At 35.8% G+C, this 20,791-nt stretch overlaps 1 protein-coding gene across 7 annotated transcripts in view; it reads right to left on the bottom strand.

The window, feature by feature from the left end:
- LOC145686687 (uncharacterized) overlaps nt 1-17,794 on the bottom strand; it is a 313,040-nt gene extending 295,246 nt beyond the window's left edge. For 3 of the 7 annotated variants that reach the window (XM_081760225.1, XM_081760228.1, XM_081760230.1), the window contains exon 1: nt 5,828-6,116. In XM_081760225.1, coding sequence (XP_081616351.1) covers nt 5,828-5,956 — 129 coding nt within the window. In that variant the 5' untranslated portion in view covers nt 5,957-6,116. Of the gene's footprint in view, nt 1-5,827; nt 6,117-17,699 lie in introns of those variants that run through there. The other 4 variants (XM_081760227.1, XM_081760229.1, XM_081760231.1 and 1 more) reach the window with 2 other exon arrangements.
- Between the last annotated feature and the right edge of the window lie 2,997 nt (nt 17,795-20,791).

Genomic DNA, 20,791 nt, shown 5'->3' with positions numbered 1-20,791 from the left:
AAATGTCCATAATTTTGTTTCTTTTTTTCGAATTAATTGGAAAGATGCATGATTTTATGACTACATTACAGAGCCAGCCTTGCATAAGTGATAGAAGTTACGGTTGTAGTAACATCCAAAATCTTCAGTTTTAAATATGTGTCCTCAGTTACAAAAACGCATCTGATCTCCGGGCTTATCCTCACTTTAATCTACCAACCCTACACAGTAGGCTGCATCCATGTTTCCATAGGAATAATACAGTTATCATCATAAGCATTTTATCATCGTACCGCAAATTAAAAAGCTTTCATTCCGTACGGTCTTCATTTTGATGTAGCGTTTAAATACAATTCGTCAAATATAACCTTCTTTTTCTCTCTTTTTCCTTCCACGGTACCTTCTATAACATTCTTTAGGATAGAATCTGTTCATTTTCGAACAATATCCCTATTTCTCTTACTATTCCTTGCATTTGTTTGTAAAATTTTCGTTTGATAAACCTAATCCTCTGCACACCTACATTTCGAAAGCCTCTAATCTTTCATCGCGTTTCCGCTCTATAAAGCACAATATTCTACAGGAAATATTTGATGGGTTTTGTTTTTCTTACTTCATACAAAGACCCAAATGTACATTTTTTTCCTTCCTAAGTACTTCCTACGCAATTCATATCTTTACTTTTTATTTCAACTTCGTATGGTTGGCTGCTTTACCATCCTTTTTTTAGCACAAAGGTCACAATAGTCGTTGACCTATAGTTTAGAGTGGGAACCAAACCACTTAACCCTTTGGTTCCCAAGGAATGAATTTATGAAAAGAAAGAATATTACAATAAAATTTTGTACCAATAATTGCAGTGCTGCCAAATGCCGTGGTTGCACTCTGAAACCACTGGGCAATAACTGCAATTATATTTTTAATATACTAAAGTAAGCACATTGCTAAATATTTGATTATACTAACAGAAATACGGTAATATCCCAAATATTTGATTATACTAACAGAAATACGGTAATATCCCAACAATGTATATATTGGAGCAACATTCACAGGGTTGTCAAATGTTGTGGTTCATCTTGCAACTACCAGGCCATATCTAGCCTTTCATTTTCTTATGGTGGTATTGATAACAGCAGTTCTAATGGTTATTTTTGTTATAGAGTCCAATATTGCAGGTATTGCATGTTGTTTGCGTTCAATGGGGCTCCTGAGCAGTGCTACAGAATGCATATCTGCGAGATGTTCCTCTTACTGGCATATGTGAAGCTTTTGTAAATCTTGTTTCTAGTAGAACATACATTTACTGAGACATTGCTTTCGCTCTCCATTCCGGGAGTTTGGTGATTTTGTTGTTTCAAACATCCCAGATATACAGCAAGTCGGAACTACTTCAAAGAGAGTGGCTTCTCACACTGTTCATGAATAAGAAATGCATTACAACAGTCACATCAAGGAGGTGCCACAAAATTTACCCTCTTCACGCTCCCACATCCCCATCAGAAGTAACATCAAATTTCCTCACACTATATACATTTTCCGCCACTGGGGAATATTAATTTCTATAAGAAATACAAATAAATATTCCAAGGAAATGTACGAATTTGGTAAAACCTACAGAAAACAATGTGTGCTGTAAGATGTCATTGTTGCCCGGTCGTTTCTATATTGGCCTCCTTACCATATATCGCATCAATCCACTAACACATATTGTTCATAATTTAACTTGTTTTCTCCCTTACTAATCACCCTCCCGTGATGACCTTTCTAACGTTTGTTACTCTCATTTTTACATTCCGTCTGATTCTGTTCATTTCTTCGTAAACTTTGCATTTCGGGCCCGCCGTTTGCGGCAGTTATTTCCACCCTCCCCCCCCCCCAAAAAAAAATGATAGCTTAGGCTCATTCTGCGGCCTTTCATTAAGGTATGTTGCGATATGTGACAACCCTGAAATTACTGGATTTTAATTCACGACGCTAAAGTGTAGGATTACCATCCATACCTTTATCACCGTCTCCCTACATAAACATGAGGCATTAACATTACAAAGAAGGGAAAGAAAAGAAAAATTCACTGTTTTGTGGTGCATGATCACATACCTAACGTTTGGCCTAAAATTCCGCTTATTGTCTTGTAATGTCATCTACAATCTCAATTATTTAGCACATGCTCAACAACTACTTACATATCATAACGTTGACAAGTGTGATAAACATAGATCAACCAGTACGCTACTTACGTGAACACTACAAGCTACAGGATTTGCCCAAGTGGGCCCAGCCCGAAAAAACCCGGTCCTTTTTTTCGGTTTCATCCACCTGAAAAAACCCACATAAAACCCACCTGGGTTTTTGAGCTTTTTGTTAGTATATTATTGGCACAATTAAAATGATCACAATGAAAGTGACTTTTATCAAATTTTGGACTTCCCTTGGGCGAATTAACTGCCTTCATGTTAAAGTATACAACAATATTCAACGTTAGACCTATATAAAGTTCTGAATCCACTGAATAAATAAAAAAGGCTTACTTTAGCTTGAGATATTATAGAACAAATTAATATATGGATTGTGTTTATAACCTATTTGAAGGAAATTATGCAATTCTATATTTTAGAAAATACTTTCCGTTCAGTGTGCTCGCCGACTCGGCGACGCCGGGGAATGTTACCCTCATACGTTTGACGAGTTTAAGACCATAGGTGCCTGTACCACCAGTAAATATATAAATACATTAGTAAAACTATTAGTATTATTTCATAAATTTGATGCTAACACAAATATTCTTTAGTAAAATTTGGTTTTCCAAGAACAGTAGATTAGTCATTAGTTGCTACTCTTCAAATAAGCATTCTGTAGAATCAACACCAGCAATAGCGTAAAAATTCTTGTCAAATTTAAGAAGTTTAATACTCCCAAAGAGTTCCGGAGAATATGAAACGCTACTATTTCAAGTGCTGAATTTAAACTTTCCGCACTAGTAGAAGTGTCGATGTACAGTAAAGAAAGCTGCATTTTCGGGGAAATCCCGTCATGAAAGAAGTGCTCGGGAAATTCCCGCGATTGAACGCACAAAGCATCGGAAGTGAATACTTCAACAATAAAACTATTTATTTTAAGCTGGAAGAAGTTTAATTTCATTTAAGACATTTTGAAACATTTACTTTATAAAATATGAATTATCACTTGTTAATTGTTTTAAATTCATTTTCTGGAAAGAATCGTTCTTGCTTGTGCTAGGGAAATTCCCGTAATTGAATGCGCAATGTATCGGAAGTGAACTTCAACAATAAAGCCACTTATTTTTCGCTGGAAAATATTTTCCATATAAGACATTTTAAAACATTTATCTATGCATACAACATGAATTATATCTTTGTTTTAAATTAATATATTTGGTATTCATACTTGGTGAACATTACTAAGGTTCCTGGGATGACTCGATCTACATTTGTTCGTTTACCTGCCTGTACCACACACACACTACAGGGTACAACTTTCGGTCTTTTCAGTTTAAATTTTCAGGGTGCAAGCACGAGACACACTAAATTTTCTGTATAGATTTTGGCGGCATACCAACGTAAAATTTCAAAATGACGGTCAATTTATTTTTCAGCTACAAAGCGCAATTTTCGGTTTTCTAAGTTGAAAATTTCAGAGTAGTAGCACGAGACATTCTAAATTTGCTCTATATATTTTCTCGGCAATCCAATGTGAACTTTCAAAATAGAAGCCATTTTTCAAAACAATGATGAATAGAAAATTATTGCAAGGTGCGAAAATGACAATCTTAAAATATAAAACACATTTTAACACTTTTACCTCAAAGACATTGAAATATTTCGAAAAAAAAAACAATTAAACTCGAAAAAACCCAATTAAACCCAAAAATACCCAAAAAAATCATATGGGCACAGTTTTTTTTTTTTTTTTTTTTTTTAAATACCCGGATTTTTTTAAACCCTGACAAGCTAGCTTTACATTATAATTCCTTCGTAATGAATCAAGTTTCTTTAACACTATTTCCATGTTCACAGATGACTTATATATTTGTCTCATACATGATTAACTTTTTTAAACATTAATTTTCCTTTGTTCTCTGCTCCCGCCAAGTGGAATTGAAGATGGACAAACACCAAATGCATGGGTTTTCTCGGGGTTCTCCCGTTCAATCACACTTTCGTCATTGCACTATTATCATTCACTCACCGTTACAGCTTCCCTTAGACTTGGTGCATAATCATCGTATCTTAAATTACAAAAGAAATTAATTTGACTCTGAAAATTTTCTGTAAAGTTTCATCTAACAACCTTGAATTCTTATTCTGTACCATAGCTGGGTAAATTTTACTGTACAGACCTGCATATTCGTAAAATTCACACAACAAATTTGTAATCATATTTAAACAGACCAGTGTATAAATAATCGAAATATGTTGTTAACTGTGAGATGCGTACCTACGAATAAATACGTCAATGGAAGTCTACCCTTTTAAGCGCGGATTCCTCCATGAAGTGGTTATTAACCACAGTATACAGATCGAAATGAGGTGAAATTAAGCATGTGAATGCGATATGCTACTTCGCAACCACAGAAGTGTCCGAGAACTAAAATAACCATATATTTGTGAAATTCACATAAGTAATGTGTTACGTTATGGAAGCATATCGAGATATTACCTCTAACGTCCATAATAACGGAAAACACATAATACAGACATAAGGTAAGGGTCCTTATGCCACATATTGTGCCTTGCGCTATCCTCGTTTGTGTGTACCAACAGTTTCTCACGCGCCTGCTCCCTACGGACGTACACCCACGTGTTCTCCTTCCGACTCGATTAGATAGTATTCGTGCCTTTTAGTGGCCACATAGCACAAACTCGATAGTGCTTTTGCACACTAGGTTATATAGCACTCTGAAGCCTTCCTAAAGAGGATCAACACCGAGGAAAGTGAGTCCTCCCCTCCCCCAAAAAAATATTAAGGAACAGAAAGTCAATTTACAGAAAAACAAATATAAATGCAATGAATTTATGTGTGGATCCTTATAATGAATCTGTCCCTATAGTTGCATATTAGCATGAAAGAATTTACCGCTTGGTGCGACATTCACATCACTGGAGCAGTTTAAACCTCGATGATCTTGTAACACATTACATTTAGGTTAGGTTAGGGTATGTTAGATGGTTACTAATCCTATGCATTAATTGTCGATTTGCTTGCCTTATGTCAAGGTAGGATGTTTACGGAACTCTTATATGAAACTTACTCCTTTAACGCCGACAGGAGAACATGAGAGACTCAGTAAAGAAAAAGCTCGCAAGAAATAGTACAAAAGGGGCGGGGCTGCTTGCACTGAGGAGCAACAATATTTGTGCAAGTGAATATAAGATGTTAAAGTGTACATAGCCCAGCGTTTATCTTACGAAGATATATATGCAGAGGGCGCTTACATTAAGTATGTTACTCCTACCTTATTAATTCAGTTACAGTTAGGCCATACAATTTATTGGGTTACATTAGGTCAAGTCCCACCGCGACATTTTAACTAAGCGTAACGCAAGGGAACATGTCATTGATAACAGTTGTGAAATACTGGCGGGGTTAATGGGATTTATGGCTCTAATTCCATCATATAATTGTATCATGTATATATATGCTAAGGCACTATCAACTGAGCAATAAAATGTTAAAGACATCTAATCAAATAGCGAAAATACACTTTGATTTTACAGGATGCTTATAAAAAGAGCCATCTTTCCTGGCCTACATGCATAGATGTGACATTACCTAGTAGAAATTACTCCCTGAGATTTCTAAATGTTTGTTCTGACAATCAACTTACCACAATATCTAGACATTCAGCTATCATTTTTGGTAACTCACTACCGATGGGTTCAAATATATTCCTTTTGTTTCTGCTTGTTCCTATGCATAAACGACACACATTATCAATATTATCCGGGGAAAGCATGTTGCCTTTATTAGCTATCACTTCTCTTCTGTAACCCTACGGCTTTGAGTCAAAATGAACATGAGTTACTGTTTATTTTCCAATTGCCAAAAAAAACTCGGATTACAAACAATCCAGCTGGACTCCTACATTTCTTCTTTTTCTCGTCTATTCCGCTAAATTGAAACTTCTTCTTCTTCTTCTTCAAATTGTTAACCCGACAGTTATACGCGGTAATTACAAAAGAAAAAGATGGAAGAGAACGAGATCAATCTTTCGAAATGGTTATAAGATGCGAAATAAAGCAGAGCGTTCTAAAGATATGTAGTAGGCGTGAAGAACAGATGGAGATAGGGTGAATATTAACGAATCGACATTAAAGGAGAATGGAATAAAAATAGGGCAATGTTGTTGGAAAGGCCACTTATTTTGTGGTTTCCAAGGGAAGGCAAGTATAAGCGACGTTTCAAAAATAATTTCAAATTTCGCTGTAACTAATGTAAAAATTCTATTGGATTTTCGATATTCTGAAGTACAACTTCCTGTAGGCGGCATAGCCCCACCTTGCCCTCCTGATGGGCGCCCTTGGTTGCTGGTAGAGAGGACAAGAGGACATAAAGTGATTGATCTTGCCAGCATCGAGACCAGGCCCGTGCTGCGCCCTCCGAAATATCACAGTATAAACAAAGGTACAAGGTCAATATTGCATTATAAATTCATACAGTTGCTATTGTCAGAGAACAGGTAAAGAGTATTATCACTTACAAAAATATTATAAAGTTATGTAACTATAAAATGAAACAATGTGATACATCAAGAATAGTTCGGATAGTCAAACGTACGATGCATTTATGTAATACTACACTGAGACATTTTTACGGCATCGAAGCTTTCACAGTCTTAATATGCATCCATATATCTGACAAGCAAGGGGCGCGATATCGAGACTCGAATTGCGCAATAAGAGTTACATATACTGAAAGAGCATCAGGTAGTTAGTAAGTTACCAAATTATTAGCTGCAGTCCGCCAGTAGGGAAAAAGTTATGGGACTGTAAAGTTCAGAGCCTGGCGTACGAAAACCACACAAAACTTAGCATTTGGCTTGTTCCTGTTTGTATTGACAAGAGATAATGAACTCTAACGTATTCCTATCACAAAACATGCTGTTTGACATAAGAAAATCTGTGTGAGAAGAATTGTCAGTGTTGCCATCCTTGGAAATTACAGTGTTGCCCGAATAAGAATACCGCGAAAAGCTTGGTTTGCAGCGAATGAAAGAGTGAACACAACGGTGTTTTGTGACATCATGTTTTCGTGGTTCGCATAGAACTACGTTTTACATAATACGTTATTTAGTTTGTAAGAATCAAAGTAGCTATAATATACTTGTATTAACATTACATAATATTATTTAAACATAAGTGGAAAATCTACCAAGAGAACACTAGTATGAAGATACTACGCAAAGTAGACCTCACGATAAACCTGTGAAAATGTCATTCGGGTTCGAATCGGTTTGTTCGTTGGGCATTTATCGTGAGGCATACCGACAGACAGACAAAACAAATGCCGAGCTTCGGGAATCGTAAAACTCGGTTCGTGTTGTCAGTGATATATCATCCAACGCCGTTGAATTCATTCTTGTAGTCCGTGCCTTAACAAAGAGTGTAGGGTATTCTAACAACACTGTAATGCCTATAGATGACACCAATGGCAGGTCTCCCGGAGCGCTGTTTTGACTCCCTTACCACAAAAATGTGTTATCACTGCGCGTCGCTAGCTATCATCCGAGGTGCATATTGTACTAACTGTTTTTGTTTGGATCACTCGATACTTTCTGCTCTTCATATCAATTGTATGGCTTAACACTGTCATTTACATAGCTATTTCCCCTTTCCAAGCAAATACCATTTGCTATTGCACACACAAACAGGTTATTCCTTCTGTTTGCCATAGTCTCTCATGTTCACTTTGCAGCCCCATAATTTTTCTCTACTGGCTGACTGCAGCTAATAACGTGGTCACTTCATGATTGATGCTCTTTTAGAATATACTTTATAACCCGTATTGTGCAACGCAAGTCCCGATCACGTACTATTTGCTTGCAAACTTTTCAAGGTATTCTTATTCTGGCAACGCTGTAATTTCTATGGATGGCAACACTGACAATTCTCATACAGATTTTCTTATGTCAAACACCATGTTCTGTGATAGGAATACGTTATAATTCATTATCTCTTGTCAATACAAAGAGGAACAAGCCAAATGCTAAGTTTTGTGTGGTTTTCGTACACGCCAGGCTCTGAACTTTACAGTCCCATAACTTTTTCCCTACTGGCGGACTGCAGCTAATAATTTGGTAACTTACTAACTATATGATGCTCTTTCAGTATATGTAATTCTTATTGCGCAATTCGAGTCTCGATATCGCGCCCCTAGCTTGTGAGCATATTGATTGTTCCTGTGTGTTTTAAAGCAGTGTTCGGATAATCAGTACCTATTGTATTTCTGAAATATAGCTATATTAATTTCCGTAAAATGTGGTATTCCTGTCACCACGACACGGCGCGTTCTCAGGTTGTGGATCGAGGAGAAAGCCTTTGTGATATAGAGGCTAGCTGCGAATGTACTGAATAAGCAGTCGGGGACAGACAAGGGCGGATCCTCCAACTTGGGGATTTGGTGTGGGGCTAACAACCTCATCCTGTAAGAAAAAGAAGGATTGTTCAGATAGGTTCGCAGAATCCTCGGATCAGAACTGATAACTTGGCACGAACTCAGCAAAGTAAACTCGACATGAGATTTGGAACATGGAATATAAGAAGTCTCTATAGGGCAGGCGCGTTAAAATTTTTAAAGAATGAGTTTAGAAATAGAGGATGGGCCTATTGGGATATCAGGAAGTTAGATGAGAAGGAAATGGGGGAGTTAAGTCGGGATATTTTACGTTCTTTTACGGGGAACGAATTAAAAATTACCAACTAGGAACAGGGCTTTTCGTTTACACACGAATACGCAATATCAGCAATTACATGGGTTGAATTTGTTAATGATAGATTTTCTTTTTTACTTCTCTTAAGGGTCGATGGTGTCATATTAACTATTGTTTTAAATGCACATGCACGAACAGAAAATAAGGAAGGCGATAAAAAATATATAGTTTTTACGAAAGAATAGAATGGGTATTTGATCATCTCCTGCAATACCATACAGAATCCGAATGAAATAACTACGTAAAATTTCATTGTCATCTGGCAGAAAACTTCCAAAGCTTTTAGAACAAAGAAACGCGACTTTTGAAAGTTAAAATCAATTAATTTGAAGATAATAGTGAAAAAAAAAAACATTCAGGACATGTATACGGGGATCAACGAACTTAACAAAGGCTATCAACCACGTGCTTATATATTAAAGAAAGCTAATGGAACAGTTCTCACTCATCAGCATAGCATCTTAAATAGATGGAAAAATTTCTTTGAGATTTGCTTAAAACATAGCCAAAAACTAATGCGCGTGGAGAAAGTGAAATGCATACAGCATAACCATATATTCCAGAACCTAACCAGACAGAAATGGAAATCGCTATTTAAAAAATTAAAGAAACACATCTCCGGGTGTAGACGAAATTCTGGTTGATTTAATTTTAGCTGGAGGGGAACAATTGTAGAGCAAGATACACAAACTCATTCTCCTTATCTGGAACAAGGAGGAATTACCACAAGAGTGAAAACAATCAATCATTGTTCCAGTTCAGAAGAAAAGCAACAAAACAGATTTAATAATTATTGAAGCATTTCTTTTCTGTCAACATTCAATAAATTCTCTTAAACATTCTATTTACAAGATTGACACCCTACGCAAATGAAATTATTGGAGATTATCAGAGCGGATGTAGATAAAATCGTTCAACTATCGACCAGATATTTACCATTCGATTAATACTTGAAAAGAAATGAGAATACAATATCCTGACACATCAATTACTGACTTTAGACTCGGGTAGGAGGGAAACATTGTACAACATGCTTACAGAATTTGCAATACCGAAAAAGGTAGATTAATTAAGATATGTTTAAATGAATCCCAAAGTAAGGTTTGAGTAGAGAAATTCTTGTTTACTAGCTTCACGTTGAGAATGGACTGAAACAAGGAGATGCGTTGTCGCCATTATTATTAAACTTTGTTCTGCAGAACACTATAAGGAAAATCAAAGACAGCAATCAGGACCTAGAGCTGAATTGTATTTATCAGGTAATGGCGTATGCTGATGATGTAAATTTAATAGGGAATGATAAAACAATAGAAAGGAATGCAGAAATCTTAATTAACGCTTGCAGGATTATAGGCTTAAAAGTAAATGCAGAGAAAACTAAATAAATGGAAGTTTGCCCGGATCGTAATACTGCATTTTATGGATGCGTTAAAATACCAAATAATATTTTATTTCGACAATGTGGATACTTTCAAATATCTAGGATCATTATTAACAGACCAAAACCATAATCACTAAAAAAATTGATGTCTATTGAAAGCATGGATTTCGTGTTATTATTCAGTTAAAAATCTTTTGTTGTCGCGAATTCTGTTGAGGGATTTGTAGCTCAAAATATAAAACTATAATCATGCCTGTTGTGCTGTACGGTTGCGAAACATGGTCACTGACTCGGAGGAAAAATTGCAGACTGAAAGTATTTGAAAACAAGATTCTTAAATCAATATTCGAACACCAAGAGGAACGGGAATGGGAAAAGGCGGAAACTTCATAAGGAGGAACTGCATAATTTTATACCGTTTACCAAACATTGTTAGGGTCATCAAGTCTAGGAGTCTCAAATGGGCAGGTCAGATAGGCAGAATGGAAGAAATTAGAAACGCTTTCAAAGTTGTAACTGAAAATCCAAATAGGAAAATGACCGTTAGGAATACCGAGGCGCAGATAGGATGACAATATTAAAATGGTTCTCGCAGAGATTGAAATATAAAGTAGAAACTGGACCCAGTTGGCTAAGGACAGAAATCAATGGAGAGCTTTTGTAAACGCGGTACTGAACCTCCTGCGTCCATAGGCCATAGAGCTATATTATGTTGTTGATACATTAACTTTTTATTTGACAGAAATGTTATTACAGCAACGAAAAAGTTTTTTTTCTAGTAAAGAGGATTTCGATTCGAAGTTAGCTATTTACGTTAATACTAAAGCAAATTTGGTGGTGTTTTTATATAAAATGGCACTTATACTTTTTTCAAAGTCTCTCTCTCTCTCTCTCTCTCTCTCTATATATATATATATATATATATATATATATATATATATATATATATATATATATATATATATATATATATATATATATATACCCTTTTGCAGTGGCGGCTCGTACTGTCATTAACAAAGCGTGCTACAATATATATATATATATATATATATATATATATATATATATATATATATATATATATATATATATATATATATATATATATATACGTGTATTCGTAATGCTGGCAAACTTTTCTATCACCCTCCTGATCAAACTTTTTTCTATCGAGAGCATGGCAAAGGCAGTTAACCTTCCTGATCTATGGAAATTCCTTATGAATGTCTTAATTCTCTTTAGAGACGAAAAGCATCTCTCAGGTTCTGCTGTGGACATTGGTATGGTCACTATTATTTGCAAAAGGGTTGTTATTTCGCTAAAATTGTTCTGTAAATTGTTTTTAAAGATAAGTTGACAGAACCAAAAGCTCAGTGCGGAGTCACTGATTACCTAACATTGGGTAGCTTTCAACCGCAGTGTCCAGAAATGTTCCGGAAAGATCACTAAAATTTGCAGAATCCAGAAGTTTGGCGGCATCCAAATGGCTTGTTTTCTCACATCTATTTCGCGCATCCGCAGAAATGTGATCACATACTTCTTTGGCATTGGGTACTCTGCAAGATATAATCCGCCCATATTTGTTTTACCAACTGTTGGAAGAAAAATATCACTTGTCCTAATATTCTCTGTGTCATTCCGAATTTTCTCAATGGCTTCAATGAAATATTTAAGTGCTGTTTGTACTTTAATGGTAGGCCTGCACTGAATGTGATTATAGAAAATATTCACCTGCGGCATTATTTTGTGAAAGAATTCTAACCAAAACATGAATTCCTTGTGTTGGATTTCTCTAGTTCTGAAAAGCACTCTTTCGAAACATTTTAATTTTCATAGATAGAATTGACGATTCGTGACTTGAAATTCCATCGAGTAGCTGACCCACTCGGAATACGTCGTACAGCCACTTTTTTCAAAACAGATACACGCTGTGGGGAGCAGGAGGAAAAATGTGGAAAATCCTGAAAGACTACAGGAAAAAAGCCCTTGTCGATTGATTTTGAGGTGCAGTTCTTCCCATTATCAAATTTAATTTATTAACAATGGACGTAGTGTGCCAAAGAAAAGTGTTCTTTAATTTTAGATTGTACGCCATTAATTGATCCCTTATTACCAATGCCCCATTAAATGTGTGCGCTTTAATTCTGCTACGATCTGAATCTGTGTCAAAAATGTTCAATTCATTTAATATACACTCCCGACAATTCTGGGCTCCCGGACCTTTAGGATTAAAGAAAATAAAAAAGAGTAGAAAAGACAAAACCGAGCGGCGAGCGCCGCCAGTAAGCAAAAGAAAGCGAGAAAGAGGAATACTTGGCGCTTGCGCAGAATGTCTTCGGGCTCAACCTAACACAGCACGGTGGAAGCTATTCTGGGTGTAAAAAAAGGAAAGTGGACAAGGCATATTGAGATCTTTACTCCATGCTAGAGATATAGGCTTGTATAGTTCAAGCGGGCTCCATTCAGTACAGCCCGCTCGGTTCGTTAATACAACTTCCACACTGCTGAAGGCGCTGATAATCGCGCTCCACGCTCGAAAAAGAAGATCGTCATGGGAAAGTTCTGTATTTTGTTAATTAATTAACAGTTTAAACAAATGAATAGATGAAAATTTTTTGAACTAAAATTACTCTAACACAAATACACAAACATAGGAAGCGTGCTGTAGCCCGGTAGCCCTACGTCAGAAACCGCTACTGCCCTTTTGTATGGGCGCCCTTTTAGTACACTTGCCCACCGTCCTCATTAGTATCCCAGCACGGCCTTGATCGAGACCACAATTACAGAGAAAAGTAGTGCGTTTTCGAAGGAGAAATAAGCGTTGAGGAGTAGAAATGATGTGAAGTCTGTTACGGAGGAGAAAATGGAGGTAAGAGGGAGGGAAAATGTAATGGAGGATCCAAGATGAGGATAATGGAGGATCCAGAGAGAAAAGGTCAGTGCAAATAACAACGTATCTTTGTACAGGAATTCAAATTCCCTCTATATAATCTAAATTGTCCACTAATTATAATTCAAATAATTTTACTTTTATTGATTCGGCTGTTATGACTCATTTTAGTTCTCGGCTATTGTTTTGAAGGTGAGACTTTGGACTCCAAGTGTTTCCAACCTGCTATTTTGTTACCGAAAAAACAAAATGTTGAAGTATTGACTTTATTTTATAAGAAACCAAAAACAAAGAAAATATACGGTAGAAAACAGGGTAAGCCCGGCCTCAGAGCCTCATAGTACGCTTCGTGACTGAGTTCCCACTAATTAGTGTGTGTAGTTGAGTACAGATCTATATACTGTTTCTAAATTTAGTGTCAAGGTGTCACAATCAACTTTGAGCATACGGCGAATAATATCAATATGTCTGGAAACTACTGCACTCCTTGTGATAGATTTATAAAATGAGTGCGATTCTTCTATGAGTACGCATTTTTTTTCTTCAAAAGTTCGCGCGCACTCTTGGAGGACTGTGTAGACAATTGAATTTGACTATAAGAGGAGAACACCTTGTCAGATTGATTCTGATATTGTGGAGGCAAAATGAGTAGGTTTCTTTAATATAAACCCTAGCGGTGTGCATCGGCGTTGATTCGCATGGCCCGAGAAAGTAGGTCTAGGTATGATGTGAATCGCCGGCGATTCACACGGCTCACTAAAGTAATACTAATGTGAATCAACAATGGTTTACAATTTAGCAATGTCTCATTACCCTAGTCCTGAAGTGAATGCAGTAGGACACAATCTCAGAAAACTGGATATGATTATTTTCAGACTCAGATAAAGACTGACAAATTTGAACCTACTGCATGCGAACTAACCTTGGAAAAGAGTCTCATAATTAAACTAACATAATGCAATGACTTTTTAAATTGCCTTTTGTTTAACTATTATTCCTTGTTTTTTTTGTTTTTGTTTTTTGTTTTTAATTTTTCCAGGGAACTGTCCCAACGTCTCTGGGACATATAAAGCCAACATTTAGCACTCTCCAAGAACAAGAATTGACTAAGTACGTAAGGGATCTGGACTCCATGTTTCACGGCATCACATGCCAGCAACTGACGTACCTTACCTTCGACTATGCAGAGAGAAATCAGATCAACCACAACTTCAACAGAGAGAAGAAAACCGGGAGGAATTGGCTATATGTATTTTGCAAAAGGAATAATAACTTAACATTGCCCTCACCGGAGAAGTGCAGCCTTGGAAAAGCAACTGATTTCAACAAAATCAAAGCACGATATTCTAAACATACACTGCACTTTAGAAGCAGTGCTGGATTGTAGGGATAATTACATTACCTTGCTTTCTCTTCCTCCGCATGCAAGCCACATGCTGCATGCCCTTGACAAGAGGTTCTGACCTCTGAAGACTTCCTTTGTAGCTGAATGTGACAAATGGATAGTCAACTACCATTGATCATCCAGGGAGAGGAATAACCCAATGGTACATTTCCGGCTTCTTCCGCATTGCGTACGAAAGAATTGGAACAATCGAGAAAGCTAGAAGTTCATGGCAGGCTACAGGGATCCACCCTTTCAATCCAGACGTCTTGAGCGATGTGGACTTCCAACCTTCTGCGGTGACCGATCAACAAGTGAGCTCTGCTGACAGCGAAAAGAATGGTGGAACATCAGATGTTCTAGATGAACCAGTAGCAGGACATCCGTCAGCATTTCTGCCCCTTCCTAAATACTCAGGTGTACAGTAGAGAAAAAAGCAGAGAAGTCAGATTATGACGTCGCCACCATTCACAAATAAACATATAGCATCCACCTTTCTAGAGGAATAGGCTTAAGGATTACGTTGATGCCAAGACTGAAGGAAGATGTCGTGTTTCTGCAGACCAACCAAGATATTCATCCAAGGATAACTACTTCTGCCCTGGATGTGATAAACAGTACACGGAACCTATCACCGAAGATTAACTGCAGTGTCATGCTTGCAGGAAGTGGTGGCATGAGGCCTGTTCAAATTATAAGAGCCTCGGTGTTTTTAAGTGTGACAGCTGCTAATAATCATAAAAATATCAGATTTTAGATCCATAATTTCATTATAATGTTTCTATTTGTTTCGTTTGGGCATGTAAGTTTATGTTTAGTTTAAAGGCAGTGTCAATTATACTTTGATATAATTTGGCAGTTTTCAATTTTATTTTGTAATTTCACTCTCTAGACCTAGGATAATTATAAGCTATCTCTGGGCTTCCCTCATTATCAATAATTTGTATACTTTTGATGTTACACTTGTATTTATTTATATCAATTTCTTACAAAACCAAAAGCTTTGCATCTCTTTTCGTGTTTCTGTCATAATTTTATTTGAATTGTGTAATGTGATTTTATTTTCTGTTTTGTAATAGTAGTCTATTATTCTCACATAGCAAATGCGTACTCTTCGAGAACACATTGCGTACTCTTAGAGGGATAGTCCTTCAAGAGTGGGAAAATGCATTGTTCTCTAACAATGCATCTATTGTTGTAATTATTGCGTCATTGTATTTATATTTGCTTCCAATTTTGACCTTAAGGAATCAATAAATATTTGTGTTGGAAATTATCACTCTGGGTGGTTTCCCTTTTCTTCTTTACGTGTTTAAAGACTAAGTACGTACTCTTTGGGGAATTTTCCTCACTTTATGTAACAATTTCCGCGAATCATTCATATTACCGTATTCCAGCCAAGAAGAAAAAACTTCATACGAATTATAGACTGTGGATCTCATATTTCGATATAAGAAAATCAGTTTAACATCAGTTTTATTTTCATTAGATAAAAATCTGTCAGCCATCATATAACAATTAATATACTTCAGCGCCTGCTTCTGTGATAGCGTAAAGTAGAAAGAAACCAATGAAATCCTTTAAGATGCGGTGCCGATCTTGAAGAAAAAAGTTGTAGACTCAACAATTAGAAATAATCACACAATGAGCCGAGTGTTGTTGCAATTCAGATAAGCACCAAGACGCAACGGCTGCGACTCTCCAAAATTTATGTGGGCGCATATCAATGGCGGGACGTATTATATGTTTTCACCTAACACGGTTGACATACACGCGAGAGAAACGGGTTCAAACCCGGGTCCAAGGTTAAATTACTGTAATAAATATTCTCAACATATGTAATCGTAATAGTAAGTGTATATTTTAAACAACTTGCAGATGCACAATGATTACAAGAGGTAGTGATATTATCAACACGTTGCTAAAAGAAAATACCACATTCATTAAAATGAAAAATCTTTATAAAAGTAAATAATTTTAATGACATTGCAGAAGGAATTGTGAAAGGATTTTGTTGTGAACTACAAAGTGACTAACTTTATGTATCAAATAATAGTAATAATCATGACATGTTAACTTTCAATATGACACATTCCACTTTACGTTATTTGCACTTATGAATTTCTTTGCTATTTTGTTAATGCCAATTTTTAGCCATTTCCTTATCAACATGCAAAATTGCCAAATTATTCTATCTATTTTGGGTCATTGTTGACCGCAAAAACGTTTTCAATCGTCTATAGTGCTGAAAATGGCCGCTCACAGGTATAAGAAGTAGCAGGTATAGTACAGGTATAACAGGTACAATCATCCACACAAACTTCACAAATTCTGTAAGCATTTCATGTATGGGAGTTTTCTCTACTTAAAATATTTGTAATGTCTGATAAGCTGGCCACTTCTTTTTTCTTCGTTCTGCACAGATCTAGAAACATGTCCCTATAAACATATATGTTAGCTTATCTTTATCTAGAAACATGTATGTTAGCTTATCTTTATCAAAGTCTATCCCATAGAACTGCAGAATTCGACCAGCACACTTTTGTTACGGTACGTTTCCCACTACCGGTAACATTGGATAGAACTACGGTACGTTTTCCAATACCAGTAACATTGGATAAAAATTACGGTATGTTTTCCACTACTGGTAACATTGGATAATATTGTATCGGTGTTGTGTTGTCGTGGGTTGTTTTTGATTATGATACACACTACTTTTGAACACTCTATTGTGACTCAGTACCGACAAAAGAAGATTAACATCTACATAATGTAAATAATGTAGTAACATGACAATTCAATGTGTTTTGCACTCACTTTGTGTTTATGTTGCTAGGCCTAAGAATTACAATATGATAAAATCAGATAAATTATTTATTGTCGCGATTATAGTTAATAACTATAAATTGTTTTAAATTCCAAAATTATTTGTTACTAACTCAGGAAGAAATTTATAGATTACTTTTGCTTACGTAACTTTAGGCCTAATGTTAACCCAAAGATAAACAGAGAACCTATTGTTTATATTTATAGAGATTTAAATTGTTTTCATTAGAATTATCATTATTTTGATAAACGTGGAAATACATCAACGTGTTTGTAATGAGTTTACCTGTTTTATAGCCACTGATGAATATTTGCATATAATAATTCCAACATTTATCAGCATACGTTATCGAGCGGACATTAGTTTACACGGACTTCCACCATGTTGGTATGTTTCAAAGTTGGAACAGCCTAATTAAAGAAGATAAGAGATATGTGAAAATAGCATACATAAATTCTCTCTTTTAAGTTAGAACTAATTTTGTATTTTATGAGCAGGAAAATTAAATAAAATATTTATTATAGTTAAATCCAGCATTGTGAGAACGGGGTGAGTGAGGTGTACAGAAGAACCGCAAATACGAAATAACCGGGTAGGAGCCTCTTCAAAAAGAAATTAGAAACATGTGCAAGTAAATTTAATATTTCGAACAAGTAATCTATATTGTAAGGTTCCGCATGTCTACACGTCATGCAATAACCACGTGTGAACTACATGTGTTAGTAATAAATAAAAATAAACAGACGACGGTCCAAGAGGAGTCGATCACCATCGCTAACAGTCGGAAGGACAGACTCAACGAAGGAAACTGACAAGACAAGATAAAAAGGACCTGTACGCCTCGACTATCATCAATCTTCCCGGATTGATGGAAACACCTAAAACCCCTCTCACGACGCTTGGTCACCGAGAGGTACCCATCCTTATACCCACGACGCTTGGTCACCGGATTCCTTTCCTCTTTCTCACGACGCAGATCACCGAGAGAGAGATACCTAATCTACACCCCTCTCACGACGCTTGGTCACCGAGAGTACCTCACCTCAAAGCCCACGACGCTTGGTCACCGGGCTCCTATCTAATCTTACCTAAATATTAGAGGAATTCTTATTATAATTTGTGTACATAAAGACTGTTTGTAATAAAAAGGTGAAGGGAAAGTCCAAATCCCGAGTACATTTTATTGCTCTACCAAAGAAATTTTACAATATAAAACTATAATTGGCTTAACCTAGCACATATTTAGATAAAAATGGGACTCTTCCAGTGAAATATAGATTAGAGTGACTGAATTCTATTGAGATGTTGATACGGCCTGATTCCGTAGAAATTGATTTAAAGTAATAATCAAGTCCTAGATGCGTACACCAATGCAATCCAAGGTAGTTTATGAATCAAGAGAATGCCATCCAGGTAATTTCAGTAGTGTGTTGGTCAACCCAGTTCCAGTATACAGGTTAGTGGCTATAACCTCCATTTTGTAGAAATTCAGAAGTTTCGTGGAAGAAATCTAACCAGTTGGAGTATTTGTGATTTTGTTTGCATGACTGAACTAAAATCTTTTAATCAGAAACAATAATCGCTTTTCTAGTCATGTCTGTGGCAATGGTGAATAGTATTTAAGCAAACCGCTACGTCACGCAAATTCATGAGCAATGACAGAATCTAATATTTATTTAACCTTGTGTCTGTTACAATTAGCTTCTGCTATGAGACCCTACGATGAGAGTTTTGCGCATCGTCTGGATGTTTACGTATTAGGAATATGTTATCTATTTTCTATGTGATAATATTGCTGATGGTACTGAGCACATAATTTCTTTATGTCAGAATTTTTATAATTGCATGAGCGTTGTCATGGCGATACGGAACAATTTAAATTTTATGAGGACGAAGTTATGCAACATAATAAAATCCTCATTTGCACTCTTTCAAAAGTTACTAAATATTTGTTATTCAAGATAAATAACTACTGAGGTAGACTAAAGTTATAGCGTGCAATTTATATATGTGTCTGATTTTTAATTATTATTGTTGTGTGAATTTCTTATATGTAGCATGAAAGTTATCCGTACTTTTGAATATGAAATATGTCTTTAAATATCTTATGATATTCCGATTTTAGCATTTGTATTAGGCTAGGTTAGTTATAGGTTACGTTAGATTAGTTAGGTAGGTATATGTTAATGTATGTCATATTGTTTTGATTCTGATGTCATGTTCGCTTTCCGGATAACTGAATGAATATTACTGAGTGAATTGAAATAGGGATGTCAGGCTTCTAGTGCTATTAACATGTTGAAGCCATGCATTAAACATTATAGAAAAATAAAAGTAACCTTTCGATGTTGCTTGTTTATTAAATGAAGATATAAGTTCAAGCACGCTTAATGGAATGCTGAGTTAGACCTCAAATGTATACTTAGGTAGGAATAACAATTTAAAAAGTCCTCCTTTTCACTTTCATTAATATTTTTTTTTCGTACTTGAAGATGACTCATTATGAAATGAAGGAGTGTTGTTGTTGTTTAAAAATATGAAGTTGAAATAAAATATATGCAAATACTTGATTTTTTTATTGGTTAAATTGAATAACATTACATTCTTTCTATGTACAGTTGATTGATTGATATTTATTTCATGTTGATGTGCCATAAATAAGCTTAATGATATGATTCAATTGAATAAAACTCAAAGGTTTTGATGTTGGGTGTCACTTCAGCAAGATCTTGGAATTAACATCCTAAAATTTCATGAATAATCAGATGCAATAAAATTCAACAGTTCAGAAGAGAACAAGTAGGCCTATCAGGAGCGTCATTTCAGATTTTGCTTGGGGGGGGGAAACTCCTTGATATAACTAGAATTTCGCGTTTTTCACTCATTTACTACTACTCTATTGATAAAATCTATATAAATCTCAAACTCAGGGGGGGGACAAATGCCCCTCCCTGCCCCCCTAAATGACGCCCCTGAGGCCTATCATAAACATTCGATGGATTTCGTCTGGTCAAAATTTGAGTTAACCCTTCTAATCCATTATGGTTATTCCATATTCTATTGGGTTGGTGCATGAATGGTGTTGAGGGCCACACTACTCTTCAGGCATCTATTCAGTGGGGTATGGAGAAACCAACAATTATGGCCAAAAAGGAAAACATCATGACTAGAATTTTTTCTTTCCATAATTAATTATTTTTTTATTTATACTAGATATATATAAATTATAACATCTATGTCAGATCAAATTCTTATAATAAAATAACGCGTTTCACTTTCACCATTAGCAAAAGCTTCAAGTTCTGAAATAAGGTCCAAAACCTTTCTTTGAAATCTGTGATTTAGCGAATCCACAGCCACATCAATTATTTAAAAAT

The sequence above is a fragment of the Thermobia domestica genome, chromosome 5 (genome assembly GCF_964235325.1).
Source record: "Thermobia domestica chromosome 5, izTheDome1.hap1.1, whole genome shotgun sequence".
In the NCBI taxonomy this organism is placed as follows: domain Eukaryota; kingdom Metazoa; phylum Arthropoda; class Insecta; order Zygentoma; family Lepismatidae; genus Thermobia; species Thermobia domestica.
Note: the sequence above shows the minus strand (reverse complement) of the source record. Positions and strands in the feature narration are given on the sequence as shown.